The following is a 22,312-nucleotide window of genomic DNA, read 5'->3' on the forward strand; positions in this document are numbered from 1 at the left end:
ACATTTCCATAAATTATAGAACCACATGTCTGTATTTTAATTCAGCCAGGCTGAAGTTTTCCCCAAGATCTAATATATGAAGCTGTAGATCTAATTCTTCTGAAGTTCTTTCAAAATTTATTTCCTAGCTCAATATATTTCACATATGTTTTTGCTTAGGTTGGCAGACACAAGGCTTGAATACTTCTATATTATCAGTGGAGAAAATCAGACACTGAGCAATGGAGCAACATCACCAAGGTCATATAGAAAATGATTTCTCACGTCCAGGATCCAAGTTCTAAGCTTCTGGTTCAGAACCCCAGTGGTCACCTAACAGTGTTTGGCTAACCTGAGAAAAGTTGAATGATGGGACACGTCAAAGTATTGACATACGTGTGTAAAAGTAAACCACAGCCAAGCAGGCCTGAAAAGGAGATAGAAAGGGAGAGAGTATCACTGTGTCAAGCAGCACTTCTCAAACCTGACTGCTCATCAGAACCACAGGAAAAGGTTGAAAGATTGCTCATTGACTATCCTTGTCCCTGGATATGCTATGAAGAGGTCCAGGTAATCTCTGGTGTTCTTGATCTGACAACTGGTCTTGTTGGGGTGGTACTGTCCCCCCAGGATCAATGGGGCTAGGAGATGTCGTCCCAGGGCCCGTCTGTGGGAGAGGATGCAATGTGCGTTCAGGCTGGGATGCCACTTGACAGCCAACGTGCTGGCACTTGAGACCTGCTGGGTTGCACACTCAGACCTGTCTTGTGTCACTGGTGAGCACCGATTTCCCAGGGCAGCTTGACCCTCCCTTTGTAGCAATACTGAACATTTACTTTGTGTTCTCTGTAACAGGACAACTCTACAGCTCATTAACCAGAGACAGTTATTTTGCTAAAGATATTTTGGGGAAATAAATAGGATGAAATTGCATGCCACAAGGCAAATCGTGAGAAAATCCCCCTTAAGATACTTCTATCCTTTCCCTGAAATTTCTCCGCGTGCTTGCGATGGTATCTGTGTTTGTTTCCGTCGTTTCCTGTGGATACGAGAACCAAGTACCAAGACTGTGTGGCTTAAACAACCGAAATGTATCCCCTGGCAGTTCTGGAGGCTGAAAGTGTGAGGTCAAGGGGCAGCAGGGCTGGTTCCTCTGAGACCTCTCTCCTTGGCTTGTAGATGCCGTCTTCTCGCTGTATCCTCACAGGGTTGTCCCTCTGCGAGTGCCTGTGCCCTAATTTATTCTTCTTATAAGGACACCGGTCCTATTGGATTAGGGCCCACCCTAGTGAACTTGTTTTAACTTAATCACCTCTTTAAAGACCTTATCTCCAAATAAGGTCACATTTTGAGATATTAAGGGTTAGGACTTGAATGTATGAATTCTGGAGGAAGGCAATCAGCTCAGACCATAACCCACCCTCTCCCCAGTAGCCTTTATGATCCCTTGGCTGCTTCCAAATTGCTGAGTCTACCCAGCAAAGCCTTGGTCCAGCCCTGCACCTCCAATCCTGCCCCTCTACTTGGAGCCTCAGCACGAACTGCTGTGTCCCCAAGCCCAGGCTGCTGCAGCTCTTGATGTGTCTTTGTGTTGTTAGAAAATGCAGGTCTGCTCCAGAGCCAGCCAGCAGAGCACAGGCTGATTCTCCACGTCCCCTCTGCACAGCCTGGAGGACCACAGCAGGGACCCCGTGGAGGCTGCCCCTGGGAGGCCCCTTCTACACCTCCAGGCTGTGGGGGCTCCAGCCCCCAACAGGACAGGAGTGCCCTGGGGAGGGTGTGGTTTTGCCCCTGAGAAATCACAGGTGTCTCCTAGTATAGCTAAGCAAGCCCCCTTCTTCCAATCTGTCGATCTGTCATACATCGCAGATGACACTATCATACATCGCAGATGACACTCCAGTTCCTCACCCTGCCCTCCTTCTCCTCCTCTCCCACTACTAACTACCTGGGCAACCCTAAAGGCATCCCACGTGGGCCTTCCCAAGCATGGCATTGGGGGGGCAAGGAGGAGAAGGGGAGTGAGGGGAGAAGGAGGATGCTGCCTTTATTAGTTTGCAAATGATTTGTGAGGTCAGGATACGTAAATAAATAATTTATATACATATAAAAGTAAAAGAATATAACACACGTATTTATATATATATGTAAATAAAATGTTCATTTCTGTTGCTCTGTGAAATACAGGTTATTTTATAATAACTCATGTATCAAACTTCCCACTGGAGCGGGACTTGTCTACAGACGGGACCCCATGTGAAGTGGCTGGAAGTTAAGGACACTGGTTCCCATGAGAAGCCACAGTAGAGTCTCTGTCTTGCCGCCTGGTGTTCCCACGGTATGGATGAGAGGGTGCTGACCAGCTGGCGCTCCTGGCCAAGGCCTCTGAGGGCATTCTGTGCTCGCCGGTGCCCATTGCGGGGCGCATGGCCTTCTGCTTGCTGTCCAAGGTGGACCTGAGGATGTGGTCGCATCGGTGACCTGGGCATGTAGTGAGGGCAGACGAGGTCAGAGGGTGTGAGGCTGCTGAGCTGAGGAGAGAGGATTGGTAGGCTGGAGTCTGGTGGCCTGCTCTGCACAGGGAAATGAGGGGCGCTGGGGACGGGTCACAAGACGCTTCAGTCTACTCGCCAGACCCGCCAAGTCCTGTACCAGGACTGGCAGAGTAACAGATGTGAATGTGCCTTCAGTCTGTACGACGCCTTTTTGGGACAGTTGAGGGCCCACTCTGACGCCTTGAAGACTCTTCAGAGTCTCATGATGTTGGGACTGAACAAAGGATGGAACCTCTTCCCAGAAAGGCTGAACAGGGCTAAGGCAAGGAGACCTTTAACCAGGTCAGGGCCAATGCCCAGGCTCCTTCCTGGCCCCGCTGTTGTTGTGAGGAGTGCACATCAGTAAGGCTGCTGGAGCCACTCTCCTGCCTTGTAGAAGTCGTGGGGACCGAACCCCATGTCCCAATCCATCTGCTTTTGTCCTTCCAGCTCAGGGTACAAGCAGGGCCACAGATTTGGGATGGGGGAGAGAGAGCAGAGATATTAAAGTCCTTGGGCTGAGTTTTGTGTTATAAAGGGCAAGGGAAACACAACTCCTGGGAAAACCTGGAGCTGCGTGAGCGGGTCCGCAGGTGTTTGCAGAACTCCTTTTCCCTTAGAAAAACAATCCTTCCCACTGACGTTTGAAAGGTATTTTTCATGCATGTAAATCTTGCACTCATTGAAAAACGCACAATGGCATCCCTGTGATGATCTTTGAAACTTTAAATTTTACTTTTTTTTTTTTTTTTTTTTTAAAGAGACAGGGTCTCTGTCTGCTGCCCAGCTGGAGTGTATTACTTTTTAAAGAAATCAAGCAATTCCTTCCATCCCTGGCGGAATTTGGAGCAGTGACCGAACGTGCCGTTCTCTTTTTCACCACTAGGTGGCCCTTGCTGCTCTCAGATGCCGGCCAGGCTTGCAGACAGGTGAATGCATTTCATTGGCTCCAGGGAGGCGTGATGCCACCGGGCAGCTCTTTTTAAGAGAAAAGCCACAACCGGTGGAGCGGCGACCCCTGAGCAGTCTTCTCTGTGCTGAGCGGCGGGACTGAGCTGTTGAGTGAGAGCCAACATGAGTGAGGTGAGCGATGCTTCGACCTGTAGAGGGAAACTTAGGATTGAGAAGGGACCTCGGTTGAAGGATTAGTGTCAGGAAATGTGAGGGGCTTAGCAGTGCTGAGGAACAAATTAATCCTGTAATTCTTTGCTTGGAGGACTGACAGGATTGATCTCTTGGTTTGAATGGTCAGTACAGAAATTGGTTAAGTTTGCAACTTTTACAATTAACCTGAGGAAGAGAAAGGGATGCCTTGTTTGCTTCTGATTGAATTGTGACTTTGAAAAGTGCTTTGGGTTTTAGAGCTCAGAAGAGAAAGCCAATTGTTTTATTCTCTTATGAAGATGTGTATCTTTGCCTGATTCCCACGGTGGCACCTTTCAGAATGTGAGTGGGCAGGTGGTCTTCTGGTGAACACAAGCCTTGGAAGGGAAGGGGGCAAGGTGGGGAAAGGGCTGGCCGATGGGTGGCATTTCATGGCCCGGTTATACAAACTATCTCTGCAGTTAATCAGAGCACCAGGGAAAGAAATGCAAACAGTAGTAGGAGCTGGGAAACATCCGTGTGTATAGATCTGTGGCTCTGAGACCGGAGGCGGCCCTGGCAGAAGGGGAGCTACAATTTTGCAAATCCAAAGTCACTTCTCTAAATATGTTTATACAGAATGTGTTTTGTTGGGGCCAACTGACAGCACGTTTGTTTTTTAAAAGTCATCTTCTCCTTTTTTCTCATCTAGGAAGCAGATTAGTGGTGGTACAACACCATTCTCTAATTCAGCTCGATAACCGAGCCAAATGCATTTTCATTTCCTCTTGGTTGGCACTTAAATAATTACTTTTAAAGATCTTTTATCTTCTCTGTCTTTTTCTGACAGATGGATGATTCTTTTCTTGGAAGTCTAGGGTAAAATTAACAACTTCAGAAATAAAATGCCTCCTCCCTGCTTTTATCTCTCTGATGGGTGACTTTTGATGTAAACATGACAAGAAGAAGAGCAAAGCACTATAAAACTTAGAAATGGGGTTTGGGGCAGAGCCAAGGGTTTGAGGCAGGGAGAGACCGACTGTGGGGTGGAAGGTGGGAATTCTCCCACCACCACCACCACCAACGGTACCTATGACACTAGCTAACACTTGCCTAATGGTCTGTGTGCCGACAGTGTCAGACTCTCTCTACACCTGTCATCTTCTTTGAACCTCTCAACAACAATGTGCAGTGGGCACCATTATTATTCCCAATTGACAGATGAGGACACTGAGGCACAGAGATGGGAGCTAAGTGGCTCGAGGTTACCAGCTAATGAACAGTAGAGCCAAGACTTAGGCTGATTCAATGCTGGGTAGTTGACTGCCAGGTGAATCTTGATGTCTAAATGTGTATGGAATTTGCTGAACAGCAGGGATGCCAGAGGTTGGAGGGGAAGAGGAGAGGTGAGGAGAAAGAAAGAAAGAAGTTGAGGCTCTGAAATAGAGATGGAATGATGAGGATGAGACCTCCATTTCCCACAGGCTAGGGGGAGGGGCTTTCTGCTGGACTCTACAGATATTTCAGAAGCTCCTGCGTCCACATCAGCTCACCTTGCTTACAACAAGAAGGGATGGCTGCGTGGAATGGCTTTTCTTCGTATACAACTTATTCAAAAAGAGTTTCCTATAGAAGAAGGACTTAGAAAGCAGCACAGCACTGAGGGGTGGCCTCTTGGGTCAAGTCAGCTACCCTGGGATTCTGGCTCAGTCATGCCGTCTCTTGCTGAGGCTCTTGGCCAGCAAAGTGCTCATGAGCTCTCCAGGATGCTCAGCTCTGCTGGGCTCACTCAACTGTGCAGGTCTCCAAGGAGAGAGCATGTGTTCCAGAGCGCACCTGTGATTAGGGTCTCAGCCTGGTTCCTGCTGAACATGTAATCAGGGCAGCTCTGTAGTCACTGCCCTGCCCTGGCACTTATCAGACACATTATAGGTTCTTACAAGAGCCCTTGCCTTAGTTCCTTTAATGTGGATAAAAGCACACAAGAGGCGCATCCCACTTTTCTGCCTCCCCTTGCTGCTCACAAAACCCCTCCCAGCTTCCTGCGCCTCATCCTCCCTCCTGCCCTCTTCTCCCCCTCACATCACATGAGGCCCCCTCCCTCTGACCACCAGCGTGGCCACCGCTCCTGGCTGATCTCCACGTTCCTGGGCGTGTGCTCCTTGGAGGGCAGGAATTTGTCCTTTGACTAAACCTCAAATCTGCTTAAAATATTTAATAAAGTGGAACAGAAGCTCCTTTCTGGGTAGAGAACTGGATTCCCCCTTCACGGCACCTCTCAAGGGGTTTCTTTGGTTGGATGAATTAAATGTGGCTTCTAGTTTTAATAACTCTCAGGTGGAAATAGCTTTCAGATCATCATTTACTTGTGTGTGTGACTAATTACCAAAGAAAGCCAGAGCAATGGAATTTGCCAGACTTTCCTTGACCTTAGGATTGATTGGGGTCTGGTGGGCAATAGTGCCTGCTGCAGCGCCAGGGCTGATTGCCTGCTGTAGAGACTCCGGGGCTCATTAGCTGCTTACCCCGGGCCAGTGGACGAGCCTGCTGGGTGGAGAGGACCCCAAAGTGTCATATACTCCCCAGGGTCTGCTCTGCACTTCCAGGCCTCCCCGCCTTTAAGGGAAAGATGGAGGGACAAAGGGAGCCTCGAACTGGCTTTAAACTGGGCAGCTTTACAACAGGACATCTTCTTTATTTCCTGTAACAACACTTTTTAGGGGAAATGACATGCGATAGAAAAGAACAGCTCAGGAAAGTAAAGTCCAAATTTAGGGTAATGTGAGAGAGAGGAGGTGGTTAGTGGGGGTGTCTGATTTACATTTCGGTATTAAAATATGTCAGATGTGCCTGGAGCAATCTATGAGATGAATTGGAAGAGAATGTAGCAGGGATCAGAATGCAGGCTGAAGTCTATCAGCTGGATCCGAAATCCTAACCATCACAGCCTCAGTTTACAAGGTGCATTCTTTCTCCCTCATCGTACTCACCCAGGCACAGGAAAAATGATTACCTTTCTTTAGTCACTTCATAGAGCTTTTGAAAAAAGGGTTCCTGCAATAATGACAGTCAGTCCCATGTTCTCCTTTAGGTGTCTATTTTTAAGTTGCTTTTCAAAAGAACTCATTTAGGAGAGCCGGGGGCAAGGTTGGAAGGCATAAGGACGAACATCTGGAGCGTGAATTTGAAAACGTGACACCCTTGGCCTGTTTAGGGTGCGGGTTGGAGACGTTCCAGGTCACATAATCAAATGACAGCTATTAATTGGACTTGAGACCCCTTTGGGAAAAGCCTCTTTGTAACCCCGAGTTTCACGGTCACGGGCTGGGCTCTTTTCTTTCTTTGGCGTGGACAGGAAAGTGCAACTCAGTGCCAGGCCCGTGGCTCTTTCTTTCGTCCAGACATTGGCCGCAGCAAAAGACGATGCCCATCAAAGGCATGGTTTGACCAACACCAAGGACATTGAAGGGCAAATCTTTAGATAGGCATGTCTGTTCTTAGCACCCAAACAGAATCAATGTCAAATTTAATGCATACATTAAAACGTACAATAATCTCTAAAGGAAGAAGAAAGCTGTAAATGGCATTTTTCTTGACAGAGATTGCAAACGGGAGGTTTACATGCAGTTAACTTGTGAGGTGAAGGCATAGAATAAACATGAATTTTTAAAAAAGTGTTTTGCCACTGATTTAAAAATATCATACAACAGTGGTTTGGGGCTTACATAGTTGACTATCATGGTTACCCAGTGGAGGTACTAATGTTAAAATGAAACAGAGCCTAAGAAGAGAAAGATTACAGCTTTGAGCTTCTTATGATGTAAGAGTAAACTCAAACAGATGCTAATGGGTGGGTGATTAGATTTGTAAGGAGCTGTGTGTTTTAGACCAGTTGTTAAGCACAGATTCTGAGCGTGACTGCGTAAAATGTGGGTTTTGCAAATGGTCTGGAAAACCCAGCAACAGAAGGTCAAATGACAATCCAACTTGTTAAGTAATTATAACCTCATTTGAGAGTGCTCCTGCAGCCAAGACTCTGACAGATCAAGCAAGATCGGTTTTGGTTTTGTTGGACAACACTATGAAAGATACTCTTTCCTCTAATTGGGGATGTTAAGTCCACAGAGTCACCAGTTGCAATCTGGGTTTGAAGTTCAACTTTTCCTAATAGAGGAGAGGTCAAAATTAAGCAGGAACATGTGATTTGTGGGGCTGATGATTGTAAAGAGTTGCCGTAACACTTGTTTCCCCAATCATGCATTTTATGAAGAAATGCTGTAGGGTTAAAGTCTCAGGTTTTCCCTTTTGAATTTTAAGAATGACACAATGCAAGATGTATATTTTTTTCAAAAAGAAAATAAACGACTCACTATAGATTTTATTAAAGGTTTAGTGAAGTAGTGTGATCAAGATGAAAAGAAAACATGTGGTTTTGTAATGGAAATTTTCTTAAACCGACGATGAACACATTCTTTGTGTTATTTATTTATTTAGTTAGTTAGTTAGTTAGTTAGTTATTTTTTTGAGACAGAGTCTCGCTCTGCAGCCCAGGCTGGAGTGCAGCGGTGTGATCTCGGCTCACTGCAACCTCTGCCTCCCAGGTTCAAGCGATTCTCCTGTCTCAGCCTCACGAGCAGCTGGGACTACAGGTGCCCACCACCATGCCCAGTTAATTTTTGTATTTTTAGTAGAGAAGGGGTTTCACCCTATTGGTCCGACTGGTCTCAAACTGCTGACCTCAGGTGATCTGCCCACCTCGGCCTCCCAAAGTGCTGGGGTTACAGGTGTGAGCCACCGTGCCTGGCCTGTGTTACTTTTTAAAATTTCTGTTTTCTACTCTAAGTGCTTCATTAGAGATGTGATTGGGGGAAGGCATTCACAATTTGTCTGTGATCCTTCTGTTCTTAGACCACTGGGCACATTGAACTATTTGGACACACAAATAATATCGGGACTAAGCCTGGGGCTTTTCATTAATTTAGAATGACTTTCTAGAAAGGTCTTCATACTGGGATAAAAGAAGAATTTTAGGGAATGCATGCATACAGGTTTATGTTATATTGAATGATATTTTTATGAAACACAACATTAAAAACCATGCTGTTAAAGTATTATAGGCTGCATAGTATTGATGAGAAGCATCCTAGACTGTGAACTTCCCAACAGGGACAATTTTATGTCGTTTACAAGCCTGACTGCTGATTTGGCACTTGGTAAATGCCCAGTTACTGAATGAATACATAAGTTTTGGGATGTGGATTTATCAGTTGCTGAAATCAATAGGCCAGGCATTCTCTTTTCTAAATGTTGAGGCTTGTGGTTGGGATATATTTGGAAAAGATGTATTCCATCTTTTGTTCTTTACTCTTGGTTTGAAACCCGTGTTTGCTATTTAAATCCTTTAATGTGGGAAATGTGTGCATTGTTATATACGCAACACAAGTGCTCTCATGACAGTAAAAGAAAACGAGAAAAAGTAAGAAGAATCTCAACAGAAGGAACTCTTGGCATTTGGGGAAATGTCAGGGAAAATATGGGAACTGAGCGAGGGACGTACAATTCTAATATCCCGTGTTTCTGTGTTGTCTCCATTGAGACTAACTCACTTCAGATAAGCTCAATGAAATTCAAACAAAAGAGACTAGCCAGAGAGTCAGAGCCTGTGAATCCCTTGGAAAATGGTTTGCTGTATTGAAACAGAAAACCAATTTAACTGTGATTACAAGAGAACAAGGGAGAATTCTAAGCAGACCCGTAATGATATAGGCCCTAGTGCCCAATCTCCATCAGCCCAGTTGTAAACTCTGGCATATTGTTGAAGGTAAAATATGTCTAGCATGTGGAAAGCAAGTTGCATATTATTGCAAGTAAATAGTTTAATTATCACCTAAAATTAATTCTTAATAGCATACTCATAATTAAAATAAATAATTGATAGTTGAATATTTAAATATTTTAGTAAATTTATATTTGAAATAGGAATATATGCAAATTTATATGCAAAAAGGGATGGATTCAGATTTCTCGGGGAGTTCGAAACTGAATTGCACGTCCATATCCCTGTGTAATTAATCTGATAGGATCTCTGCTTTTCAAAATTAAAAAGGGAAAACCTGATACTTTTTAAATGCACAGCATTTCTTCATAAAATGCATGATTGGGGAAACAAGTGTTATGGCAACTCTTTACAATCATCAGCCCCACGAATCACATGTTCCTGCTTAATTTTGACCTCTTCTCTATTAGGAAAAGTTGAACTTCAAACCCAAATTGTAACTGGTGACTCTGTGGACTTACTATCCCCAATTAGAGGAAAGAGTATATTTCATGGTGTTTTCCAACAAAACCAAAACCGATCTTGCTTGATCTGGCAGAGTCTTTGCCGCAGGTGCACCCTATCATCCTCAGGAATAAACTATTTGCCATTCTTCTTCCCATCTTTCAAATGAGGTGCCATATGAACGATGAATACAGAAACGTTTTCCCATCACCTGGGCGCAGGTGCCTTTGGGGTATAGATATGGGGATGTTCGATAACGGATTGTTTTGTGCCACAAACAAAGCAAGCTTGCCACGGTCATCAATGGCTCAAACCTATAAACGCCAGATTCATGTTGGGATCATTCTACACGAACAATTTAGCTTAAGCCACCCATTCCAGGCATGGGTCTGCTTGTATATTGTTTATGCCTCATGAAGAGCTGTAAATTTATGCTTCAGAATCTCTCTGAATTTACTGCTCATTCCATTTCTGAAAGGGAAACACTTGGCCCATATTTATGACATTGCCAGTAGAAAAAGCAATCACCCACTAAATGCCATTATTTTATATTTTACTCTTAACCCGCCATTTTGTAAATAAAAGGAAGACAAATTAGACTCATAAAGCAGGAAGGTAATCATCCACAAATTGAACATTTTCAGGGCAAGGAAGCAAAAGTTGTGAACTGTTCCAACCATTCAAATAAGGCAATTTTCCTCACAAAGGAGCTAGAATAGAGAGCAGGGGAGTCCCTCTCTTCAAGGTTTCTGCCCTCCATTTTAGGACAGTCTTGGACTTGGATGAGACTACACCATCTCCAGCCATACACGAGTCAGACCTCTGCCTCGTAGTTCGAAAGACAACTTGTGAATGTTAAATATTATTTGTGACGATTTGATAGCAAATTGGGATCCAGATTGGCTTGAGATCACGCTATTCCTGGTATAACAATCCAAGTCTGTGGTACAGTGTCATGACAAAAGACACAGTCATCTGTTCCCATAGCACCACACCTGTGGTTTGGTCAATAATCGAATGAAGTAATGGTTATTTTAATTTTATACACCTCTGAAAAGGGACTCCAGAAGTTGACAGGACCCATTAACATGTGTCTTAATCAAATAAGAGTAAAAATATAACAAGGAAACACAAGAGGGAGAAATAATATAATTTCTTCCCTTTTTTCCAAAATCTTAAAATATGTATATATAAGCATCTGTCCATCAGGTGGCTAAGTTCTAGTATTTTTTTAAAAAGCTAGTTAAAAGATTACACCTGCTTTAAAATGTATGATTCTTATGTACAGTAGTTTCCCCTTGTCTTCAGATGCTCAGTGGGTGGCTGAAAGTGTGGGTGGTACCGAATCCTATGCATGCTATGCTTTTTCCATATGGTGATAACTAGAAGTGTTACTAAGTGGCTACGGGCAGGTAGTGTGGACAGTGTGGATACGTTGGACAAATGAATGTTTCATGTCCTCAGACAGCAAGCGGTTTCATAATGCTACTCAGTACAGAGTGCAATTTGCAACTTACGAATTGTTTATTTCTGGGATTTTCCATCCAATATTTTTGGACTTTGGTTAACTGCAGGTAACTGAAACCTCAGAAAGTGAAACCAAGGAAGATTAAGGGGGAACTACTGTATGCAATTTCTTTATTAAATAATAGCCACTCTTTCATTAGGAGTTGTTAGAAAAATATCATTTTTTTTTCATGAGCTCAGCAAAATGATCAATTGTATTTAGGGTTTTCTTTCTCAAATTGTAAATTTTCTGACAGAATTTTTTTTTTTTTTTTTTTTTTTTTGGTATGCAGACAAATCTCTGATGCAATGAATGGGTCAAATTTTGAGCTGAGTGTGGCTGTGTGACAGCATTCTGGGTGCTCGTCTCCTCATCTCTGAAGGGTGACAGCATACACACAGACACTGGCGCTGCCACAAACCTGCCCATGTCCAAGACGGGCGATGGTGTGGAGCCTTCCTTTACAGATCTTATCTCTGCATCTTCTAGAGAGTTTTAGATAGCAATAGCAAGAAGCAAAACTTCAAATCATTATGCCATAGTGACATCTTCTCCTTAAAACAATGAAGGGTGACTTGATGTGATTTGGTCCTCTTGCCTTCTGTGACTTTCCACAGTTGTCATTGCTCTAACAACAACTGTCTGTTTTAACATACCAATGTTCTGAGAACTATCTTCTCAATCTTCCTGAAGATCCATAACAGAACAACGGAATAGTGTCCACAATGATTATGCATATCAATATTCCGAAGTTTTTGATAGTGTGCCCTAATAGGAAAAAAATGTGACCATGTATACACAACACATTTTTATTGATTTTACAATTATGTATACATGCTAATATGCTAATATAGTAAGAGTTAATTGTTAAAGGAAGGGTATGGAAATCTAATTCCAGTAGACTTTTTGGTAACTGTACTTCTTTTTGAGTCTAATTTGATGGCTGAGGTTTTTAAGCTTGTATTGGTGCCCATGAAGGCATCCTAAGAATAGAAGGTTTAGTTAGTGTTTCTATTGTTTCCTTGGTGTTTGTGCTGGTGGTGTCAGTATTATTTTCAGTCTATGATTTTTATGCAGAATTTTTCAATTGTGATAAGACATATACAATTTACTATTTTAACCACTTTTAAGTGTACAGTTCAGCAGTATTAATTATATTAATTATATTTACACTGCGAAACATGTCCACAGAACTTTCTCATCTTTCAAAGCCAAGACTCTGCACCCATTCAACAACCACTCTCCACTACCCCACCCCTATCCTCTGGCAAACCCATTCTATTTCTTACCTCTATCAGTTTGACTACTTTAGGTACCTCATATGCATGAAATCATACAGTATTTGTCTTTTTGAGACTGGCTTATTTTACTTCGTATAATGTCTTCAAGGTTCATCTAGGTTGCAGCCTGTGACTATACAGGAAATTTTATTTTATTTTATTTTATTTTATTTTATTTTTTTTTGAGACGGAGTCTTGCTCTGCCGCCCAGGCTGGAGTGCAGTGGCCGGCTCTCAGCTCACTGCAAGCTCCGCCTCCCGGGTTCACACCATTCTCCTGTCTCAGCCTCCCGAGTAGCTGGGACTACAGGCGCCCGCCTCTTCGCCCGGCTAGTTTTTTGTATTTTTTAGTAGAGACGGGGTTTCACCGTATTAGCCAGGATGGTCTCGATCTCCTGACCTCGTGATCCACCCGTCTTGGCCTCCCAAAGTGCTGGGATTACAGGCTTGAGCCACCACGCCCGGCCAGGAAATTTTAAAAGCCACTTACCTACTGCAGGAAGATTAGTTTAGTTGAAGGTAGATTGTGTAATCTATAAATCCTCTTAACAGAACACAAGGAACTGCAATGCATCACGTGATGATATGCTGAGAACAAGTCAACAGGCAGTGTGTCTGGGACAATCTCCAGTTGTGGCACTCCTACTCTTTCCTACCCACCAAGTGATGATGTCAGTATCAATCCAGATATTAGCTATTAATGAAACCTAAGTTTTAAATTGATCTTAGATCCTACACAAATATAAATAGAAATCCTAAAGAAGTCTTCTTAACCATGAGTGTTTGTGACAGTGAAGTACCTTACAACCCTAGAGCTGCCGTTGATACAGTAGTCTGTGCCAACAGCACCTCTTGGAGTTGTGCTGTGAACAACCTATGCCACTGAACATGGTGGTTCTGCCCTTCCTTGAGTTGACATCAGCCTGCTTAAGGACTGTTGACCTTGAGAAAGACTGTCAATTTTTATAGTTCCACTTAGAATTCAGGGAATCAGAGAAGGGCATTGCTGCCATTTCAATCAAAGTGGTCATTTTAAAATAGGGGACTGAGTGTCCAACAATGAATCTTGTGCAAAATCACAGACCTTCTTGAGAGAAAGCCTAAGTTTCCCTTCCACATTTTTCATCCTATTCCATTTCTCATTTTCTGGATACAACCCAATTTCTTTTAAACCTGTGCAAATTCCACTTAGGGTTTGCACAAGTAATTTATTAAATTAAAATTGTCCTGAATATTTTTATTAGCCTTGAGTAAAAAAAGAATAGCCGCAGAAATCTTGACAAAGCCATTTTTTTCTTCATCAGGTCTTCCACTCTACTTCTAGGGATTCCAGCTTCCACCCTGACACCCCCAGCCTCCCATCCCATCACACACGGAGAAGCTGAGAAATGTTCATAATGCTACCCTGTGGAATGTTTCATTAAGACCCTTATTGGACAGGGTGGCTCACTCCTGTAATCCCAGCACTTTGGGAGGCCCAGGCGGGAGGACTGATTAAGCCCAGGAGTTAGAGACCAGCCTGGGCAATATGACAAAACCCCATCTCTACCAAAAATTAAAAAAAAAAAGTAGCCGGGTGTGGTGGTACATTCCTGTAGTCCCCGCTACTCAGGAGGCTGAGATGGGAGGATGGTTTGAGCCCAGGAGGTGGAGGTTGCAGTGAGCCATGATCATGGACAACAGAGCCAGATCCTGCCTCAAAATAAAAAACAAACACAAAAACAAAACAATCAAAGAAACAAGACCCTTGTTGGCAAAGTTTTCTTTTCTTTTGCCTGGTAGTGTTCTTGAGTTTGAGGTTATACCAATCACCTTCAAGCCTTGCTTATTCTCTAGGGCTCTGTTTGAATGAGAAAAGAGCATTCTGAACCCTAACATATACCATTTTTAGAAAATGTTTTTCCAGAAAATGGTGGCCCTTTTTATGGCCAAAACCATTGCATATATAATCAGTTATCACACATTTTGTAGCCACATTTCTTTTTTTCTTCTAGATTGTGATATGAGAGAGAGAGAGAAAAAGTCTTCTATACCATTTCATCTTCCCGGCGCTGTATCATTGAACTCACATTGATGGAGAATCAATAAGACGTGGTCCTTACCCCTTAAAGAACTTGTAGGGGGAGACAGAATCACATAAAATTATAACTCTACTCTGGTGTCCATGCAGAGCTACAGGCCTATTCTCTGTATAAAGCAAGTGCCAGGATGTATGGGTTAATTTGCCGTTGCTCACAGCTGGGAAGGAGAGGAAAGGAGATGCCAGTGGTAACCTTCCCAAAGCAGCCAGGGCTTACAGAAGTAGGGGCTCAGCACACATTGATTGAAGAATAGCACTACGACAGCACTCTGCGAATCTTAAAAGTCATCCATTTTAGAGCCATGTGAGAATTTAGCAATCTTCAACTCATTGTGCGGATACATATCCATTATGATACTGTTGTTAATTCTGAACTCCTGCCTGGTGATAAAAATTGCTTTAAACATGTTGGACATTTTCTCACCCATGTCAATGAATATTCAAGCTGTATGGACTTGTTGCATCTTTCTTTAAAAGTGAAAAGTCTCCTGTATATTGGAAAGAGATTAGTGAGGACAGTCAATTACATTTTTGAAAGTGCACACATTGGTTGGTTATAAAATGTATATGTTCCTATTGTGAGAACTGTGTGCATGGATTTAGGTATGTCTGTAATTTCCCTTTGTGAGAGTATCTATCCGTGCTTGCTCATGGTAGAGTATTATTGCACTCTGTATCTCAGAACTTCTAGTGGCGTATTAACCAATATATTATTGTCTTCTATTTGAAGCTTGTTCAGGGAGTGGGCTCAACCCTATATTTATAACTCTGTTCTCACATATGCTTAAGTCCTGTCAAAATATCTAGATAATACTGTGCCACATCTCAAATATCATTTCTGGAAATGTTCGACACCTCAGAAATGTGGGGTATTTTACCTCTTCTTGAATAAAATTTTCTTTTCTTTATTTCTTTTTTTTTTTTGCAACTGTGTTTCACTCTTTTTGCCCAGGCTGGAGTGCAATGGCATGATCTCAGCTCACTGGAAACTCCACCTCCTGGGTTCAAGTGATCCTCCTGTCTCAGCCTCCCGAGTAGCTGGGATTAAAGGTGCTCACCACCATGCCCAGTTAACTTTGTAATTTTAGTAGAGATGGAGTTTCACCATGTTGGCCAGGCCGGTCTCAAACTCCTAACCTCAAAAGATCTGCCTGCCTTGGCCTCCCAAAGAGCTGGGATTATAGGCATTAAGCCACCATGCCCGGCCAAGAAAATTTCTTAAAATAGATGTAGCAATTTGTCAAGCACCTCCACCAAATACCTCCTTCAAGTTCATAGTTATTTTTCATCCAGATTCCATCTTTGCCATCTTTAAAAATGATTCATTTCATTTTTCAGGCACTATTCTATGAATTTCCATGTCATCACTTTTGCTGAGTTCTTGCTGGGAGCCAGAATTGGCTGAAATTCCTATGAGAGTTCCCCCACAGTTGCATTTTGGATGAGGATTTCGAATTTTCACATGACAAAATATAAATGCCTCCAAGTGTACTCCAGAGGTATAAGCAATGGCGTTGGAGGCCCCTTCTCTGGCTCCTTAATGTCCCGTTAGTATTACAACAAGGAAAAGAGATACGGGCTGAAGAGTCAGGCAGATCCTGGCAGAAGTGAGGCCATTTAAAAACACACCACAGTTCTGTAACCCTCCCTCCTGGCCCCCTCTGCCTTCAACCTCGTTTGAGGTAACGTAGCTCAGCATTGGGACATCCATAAAAGCCTGTGACGGGGAGTAGGGCAGGACCAGTGACACAATTTGTGGGCCCAATGAAAAATCGATATGATGCCCCTTGTTAAACATTGATTAGAATTTGAAGATGGGGACAGCAACATATCAGACCAAGCCACGGCCCTTCCGAGAGTGGGCCCTTTGGACCGCATGGGTCACTCTCCAATGAGGCCAGTCCTGGGTCAAAATGAGAAAAATCCCAATTGCTTTTTAATGAGAAAAAAAAAAAAAAAGGCAGAGCTGAAGAAACATAATTCCATTATCTTTGCAATGTCTGGAGCCATATATATATATGTATATGTGTGTATTTTTAAAAGCCATATAAATGCTAAACTCTGTGCACATGTCCTTGAGTTCTGATTCCAACTGTCTTTACTGAGTGTTGGTTGTTTATCCAGGTGAAAGCATCTACTGGCCAGTTTTGTCCCAAGTATTTTTCTATCAAGTCTTTGGTCCTCACTTCCTCTTCTTGAGTATGTCCAGAGGGAACAGAATGCAGATGTACGAGGCTTTTTAATTAAAGAAACAGTTTTGCAAACAGGGCTTTGGAAATAGATCTACCTGAGTAATTCCAGGATCAATATGTGCAGATAGGAAGTAATTTGGTGGTGTGAGCTTTGGCCATTTGTAAGTGCTTTGTCTCTGGAAAACAATGTTTAAATTGGAATTGGGTTTTATTTTACAGTCAGTTAAATCCTTCTGGATTTCAAAGGAATTTGAAACAAAATATGGAACAAATATCTACTATGAAGGAGGCACAGCTGTTAGGCTGAGTTGGTTGTTGGTAGTGTGCATTTTTTTATGGGGAAAGTAGAATTTTCACTTCTGCAGAGAGCAGCTGATCAAATGGCCCACATAACTTTTACCTGTCTTCTTATCTGAGTCTCAATCATTTATTGGGCTGTGACAGCTGATTCAGGACAAAACATTCCCTTTTTCCAAAAGTATACAACCTCAGGCTTCTACTGTTTTCTGAAGCTATTTTTGTTCTAGTTGAATGTTGGGGGGGAAAAGCCTGGCTATTTGTTTATTATTACACCAAAAAAGAAAATCTCCGTCTTCTGAAGCTTGGGACACTCACTGTTGGAGAAACATGTTTAGCAGCACACAGTGCCAAATGAACTACACATCTGCATTCCATCGCAAGAAGTCATTGCAGGAACAGTGGCAGCAGCCTCCATAGGAAGAGGGTTTGCATGAGAGTCTAGGAAGCCAGTTAAACACCTGAAAAACACGTTGAGACAGCTGGACAGAGTGACTTATGAAGCAAGAACTGTTTTCACGGTCCCCGAGTCCTGTCCTCACAGATGCATGAAACGTACATCTGCGGTTCTGACATCACAGCGGACACGGGACCCTGAGTGATGCATTATTGAGTTCCCTGACAATGTGAAATGCGTTTGTCCCTCTTTTCCCTAAAATGGCCCACCTATTTTCAAATGCAGAGTCTTGTGCGATGTCATACATTTCCACAACGTTGCTTTAAAATAAGAAAGGGCAGGAAACATGATTCCAACTCTGCAACCAGATGGACTGAGGCGTAACACGTCTGCATTGTTGACGGCAGAAAGGGGGCGTCCAAGTCAGGTTTTCCATCTTCCAAGCCAATCTTTCCCCCTCTAGACCAGAAGGATGAAATGGCAAATGCTCAGACTACCAAGTCGATCTGCCCAGACTCCAATTCCATTCCCTGACCCCCTCACGTAGCTGTAACAAGCTTGGGCATATTCCTAAGCCTCTCCGTGTCTCAAGTTTTCTCTCCATCCAGTCGGGATAAAGGTAGTAGCCACCTCATAGTAGGCTTGTTTCCATGAAAGTGTTTAGCTGTTGTTACTGTGACTGAAAAAACATAGCTGCTTGCATTTGCAGACAGAGCCTTGTGCCTTGGTGCAGAGAAAGGAAAACATCTTTACCGAACTTGGAGGTGTCATCTATTCGCTCAGCTCTAAATAGGGTCTTCTCTTGGATAACAGTGGGTTGGGTTTGGCCTGTGTCCTTTCTTTCTCACACGTTTTTGTTCACTTGATGAGGATGCTGAGTGCAGCAGTACATTATGCTTGGCTCAACCGTGGCAGAGTCAGTGTGGCCATGATGAGAGATCTTTCAGGACGGATGACTGCTAAGGGACTGGCAGGGCAAGGGTCTCCCAGCTATTGTGACAATTCATTCTGTGGTCTTTGGTCATTCTTTGGCTTTTATCTGAGTACACCTGGCATGGCATTTTACCAGCTGTATTGGGGAGGACTGGGGGAATGGAAAGCTGGCATTACTGCTGAAAGCAAAGAAAAGATGTGTCTTTCTCTGTGGCCAGTTTTTGTAATCCAGGAAGACCCCATGTCAGTTTTCTGACTTCATGTCATCTTCCCTAGCCTTTGAAGTATAAAATTGCTAGAAGAACCACATCATCCTCGGAGGGACAGACAAGCGTCCTTAGTGTTCTTGAAATGATTACATCGTCAGTTTCATTTAGTTCTAGAAGACTGGTCCTGCCTGTTGGTTTTTCCCCTAATCATCTGTATAAGAAAGACTTGCCCTTAAATGGGTGAGTTACAGGCACAGCTCAGTTTCTGTCGTTACACTGATCTTTCATTGACAGTTTTCCACCCTCTGTTACTCTTGGCATCTGGCTGGTCAAGCCATAACTTCTAGGGATGGGGAGAGAAATTGAATCTCTTCTCTTCTTCTCTGTACTGTTTCAATCTGGCACCTTCTACATAGACTGTGAGAATATAACCTTGTAATAAACATTGGGGTCTCTTTGCCTTTGTCCAAGAGCCCACTGTTGTTGTTGTTGTTTTTGTTGTTGTTGTTTCTAATTACAGCAGGTGCTCTGGCTAGCATCTGGCTCATATGCCAGCCATCTTTATTCTGAGACTAATCTAAGGATTCAACACAAATTCAGGAAGGCAATAAAAGAAGTGGAGTGGCTGGAGAAGCATTTCTTTTGGTGCAGTTCAGATGCAGAAGGTGGTAGACCCCCACATTTATGCATTGTCCTAGCACCCTACAGATCCATGGGGCTTCCAAGGGTGGCTTGGTGGGGTGGGGTTGGGGGCATGTGAATTTGGTTGTAGCTGGAATAAATGGAGGTGCTTGTATGTTGATTCCTGTGCCCTTTGATCCAACCTCTGGCTTGGGGAGAGGCTGCTGATTGGGGCAGATGCACACACCTTGTGACAGGGCCACTGGGTTCTCCTGGTCTTCCATCCACATTTCTTCTTTGTCATCAGCGTACCCTCCTCCTGTATCTTCCCTTTCTGGAAAAAATATGAGCTGTGATTTGTATGAAACACACAAAATGCATCCGTCGGAATCAGAGATCCAGGAAACTTCAGCTGAAATGAACAACTTAATAATATTCACAGGTAGAGCCTGCATCCTTTCGTGAGAAAAATGACACAAATATTAGCATTCTTTGTTTGGAGTCTCTTAACATTCATGTGAGGTACATATTTCCTGTATTTCATTTTATTTTAATTCACCATGAAAAAGAAACTGGTCAGATAAAGAAGCCGAGGCTTTGAGGAGCGGAATCATTTATTTGTGGTGATTCAGCCATATTTACCCCTAGTCTTTGAACTGTGAGCTCAATGCACTTTTTTCATTACCTTCACTATATTGCAAGCTCAATACAATGGGGGAAAAAAAGGAGAAACATCTCTTCTTAAGCCTGTTTTACCATTATTTTGCTCTCTGATTTTTCTTAGAGACCAGATCCATGCAACATGAGCATTTTAATCTCATTTAGTTCTCACACATTAAAGAGGTGGATATACTGTTATTGTCATTTAATAAAAACAGACACTGAGGCTCAGAGAAGTCAAGTGACCTAAACTGGGCCACACAGCTGCTGGGGGCCAGGGCTGGGATTACCTGGGTAGTAGGATTCCAGCACACTTATTTTTGAGGTTAAGTTTATTAAGGTGTAATTTACATGTGGTAAAGTCTACCCCTTTTAGTTGTATGTTTGGTGAGTTTTGACGTATACGCAGGTTTTTTTTTTTTTTTTGAGACGGAATTTCTTTCTTGTTACCCAGGCTGGAGTGCAAAGGTGCGATCTTGGCTCACTGCAACCTCCACCTCCCGGATTCAAGTGATTCTCCTGCCTCAGCCTCCAGGTAGCTGGGATTACAGGCATGCACCACCACGCCCAGCTAATTTTGTATTTTCAGTAGAGCCGGGGTTTCACCATGTTGGTCAGGCTGTTCTCAAACTCCCCACCTCAAGTGATCTGCCTGCCTCAGCCTCCCAAAGCACTGGGATGACAGGAGTGAGCCACCACACCCAGCTGACACATATGCAGTCTTGTAATTGACATATAGACTATTCTGGCCAGGCATGGTGGCTCCTACCTGTAATCCCAGCACTTTGAAAAGCTGAGGCAGGCAGGTCACCTGAGGTCAGGAGTTCAAGACCAGCCTGGCCAACATGGCAAAACGTTGTCTCTACTAAAAATATGAAAGTTAGCCGGGCGTGGTGGCATGTGCCTGTAATCCCAGCTACTTGGGAGCCTGAGACAGGACAGTTGCTTGAACCCAAGGAGGCAGAGGTTGCGGTGAGTGGAGATCGTGCCACTGCACTCCAGGCTGGGTGACAGAGGAGACTCCGTCTCAAAAAAAAAAAAAAAAAAAAAGAGAGAGAGATAGACTATTCTATCACCCAAAAAGTTTCTTTGTGTGCTTATGGTCAGTCCTTTCTTTCTACCCTTGGCTCTGGAGCCCACATTCTTCACCAGCACACCTTAAATAAAAATAAGCCCAATTACGACGCAAGCTATTTACACCGTTTTGAGAACAGCATGATCATATCAGCTTTTAAGTCAATTAAATCTCATAGTGCAACAGTTTATAAATGTTACTTTATAATGAATAGCTGAAGTATAGAAAAGTAACAGAATGACACCAGAGTGACCTACATTCCTGGTCCTTATAAATCATGCCAGGGTCTCTGACTGCAGGGAGGGCATTCAGTGAGTGGGAGTGCTTTTGATTCTGAACAGCTGCCTCAGCCAGAGCCTTTAAATGAGTTTCTGTCCTGCTCCTTCTCAAACTGACACTCAGCAAGCACCACCTGCTTCTGCTCCAGGGGGCTAGTCAATCACGTAGTCCCGGGGGAGCCAGGGTTGTGGGAGGCGTTGGTTGCTAAGAAGCAGCCAGCCTGAGGCCCAGCAGCGAGCCTGAGGCCCAGCAGCGAGCCTCCGGTCCAGCGGAGCTCCCAGCTGCCCTCCCTCTGCTCCAACCACAGCTCGTCCCTCTGCCAGGCGCTGCCCTCACAAGGCAGCTAAGAAGGACATCACGTTGGCAGCTGGGGAAACCTGGCTCGGGGCTGGAGAAACAGTTCTGGGCATGTGGTTGAGGGAGGACACATCTCTTCTTTCTAGCCCGGGGACAGTGTCCTACCTGCATGTGGTTTGCAGTTCAGGAGAGAATTCAGCCCATGCCTGTGGAGTCACACTCCCCCCGCAGAGGGCACACACCCAAGCGGCACTGAAGGAGATGCCCTCCCCTGTGCCCTGGGCTTCCCCCAAAGCCAGGCACCCTCCCCCTCCTCTGGGACAGGACGCCAGGACAGGCCTCAGAGCCTGCAGAGCCAGGCCTGTGCCCAGCTTTCTTTCCTGAGCGTCCTTCTATCACCCCTGTGGATAAGTCTGTTCTTTCCTATGTTGCTGTCTGAATGTATTAATTAGTCTGAGGGCAGCTTAAACAACAGAAATGTATTCTCTTATAGTTCTGGAGACCAGAAGTTTACAATCATGGTATCTGCTGGGTTGGTTTCTTCTGAGCACTGTGAGGGAGGGTCTGCTCCAGGCCCCTCTCCTGGGCTTGTAGATGCTGTCTTCTCCCT

The 22,312-nt window shown here is 43.9% G+C and overlaps 1 protein-coding gene across 1 annotated transcript in view; it reads left to right on the forward strand.

The window, feature by feature from the left end:
* The first annotated feature begins 3,402 nt into the window (after positions 1 to 3,402).
* Positions 3,403 to 22,312, forward strand: part of PCP4 (Purkinje cell protein 4) — a 62,382-nt gene continuing 43,472 nt past the window's right edge. The window contains exon 1 of the mRNA XM_033232514.1: positions 3,403 to 3,596. Coding sequence (XP_033088405.1) covers positions 3,588 to 3,596 — 9 coding nt within the window. The 5' untranslated portion in view covers positions 3,403 to 3,587. The remainder of the gene's footprint in view (positions 3,597 to 22,312) is intronic.

Source organism: Trachypithecus francoisi, unplaced genomic scaffold (assembly GCF_009764315.1).
Source record: "Trachypithecus francoisi isolate TF-2019V2 unplaced genomic scaffold, Tfra_2.0 Lachesis_group14, whole genome shotgun sequence".
In the NCBI taxonomy this organism is placed as follows: Eukaryota; Metazoa; Chordata; class Mammalia; order Primates; family Cercopithecidae; genus Trachypithecus; species Trachypithecus francoisi.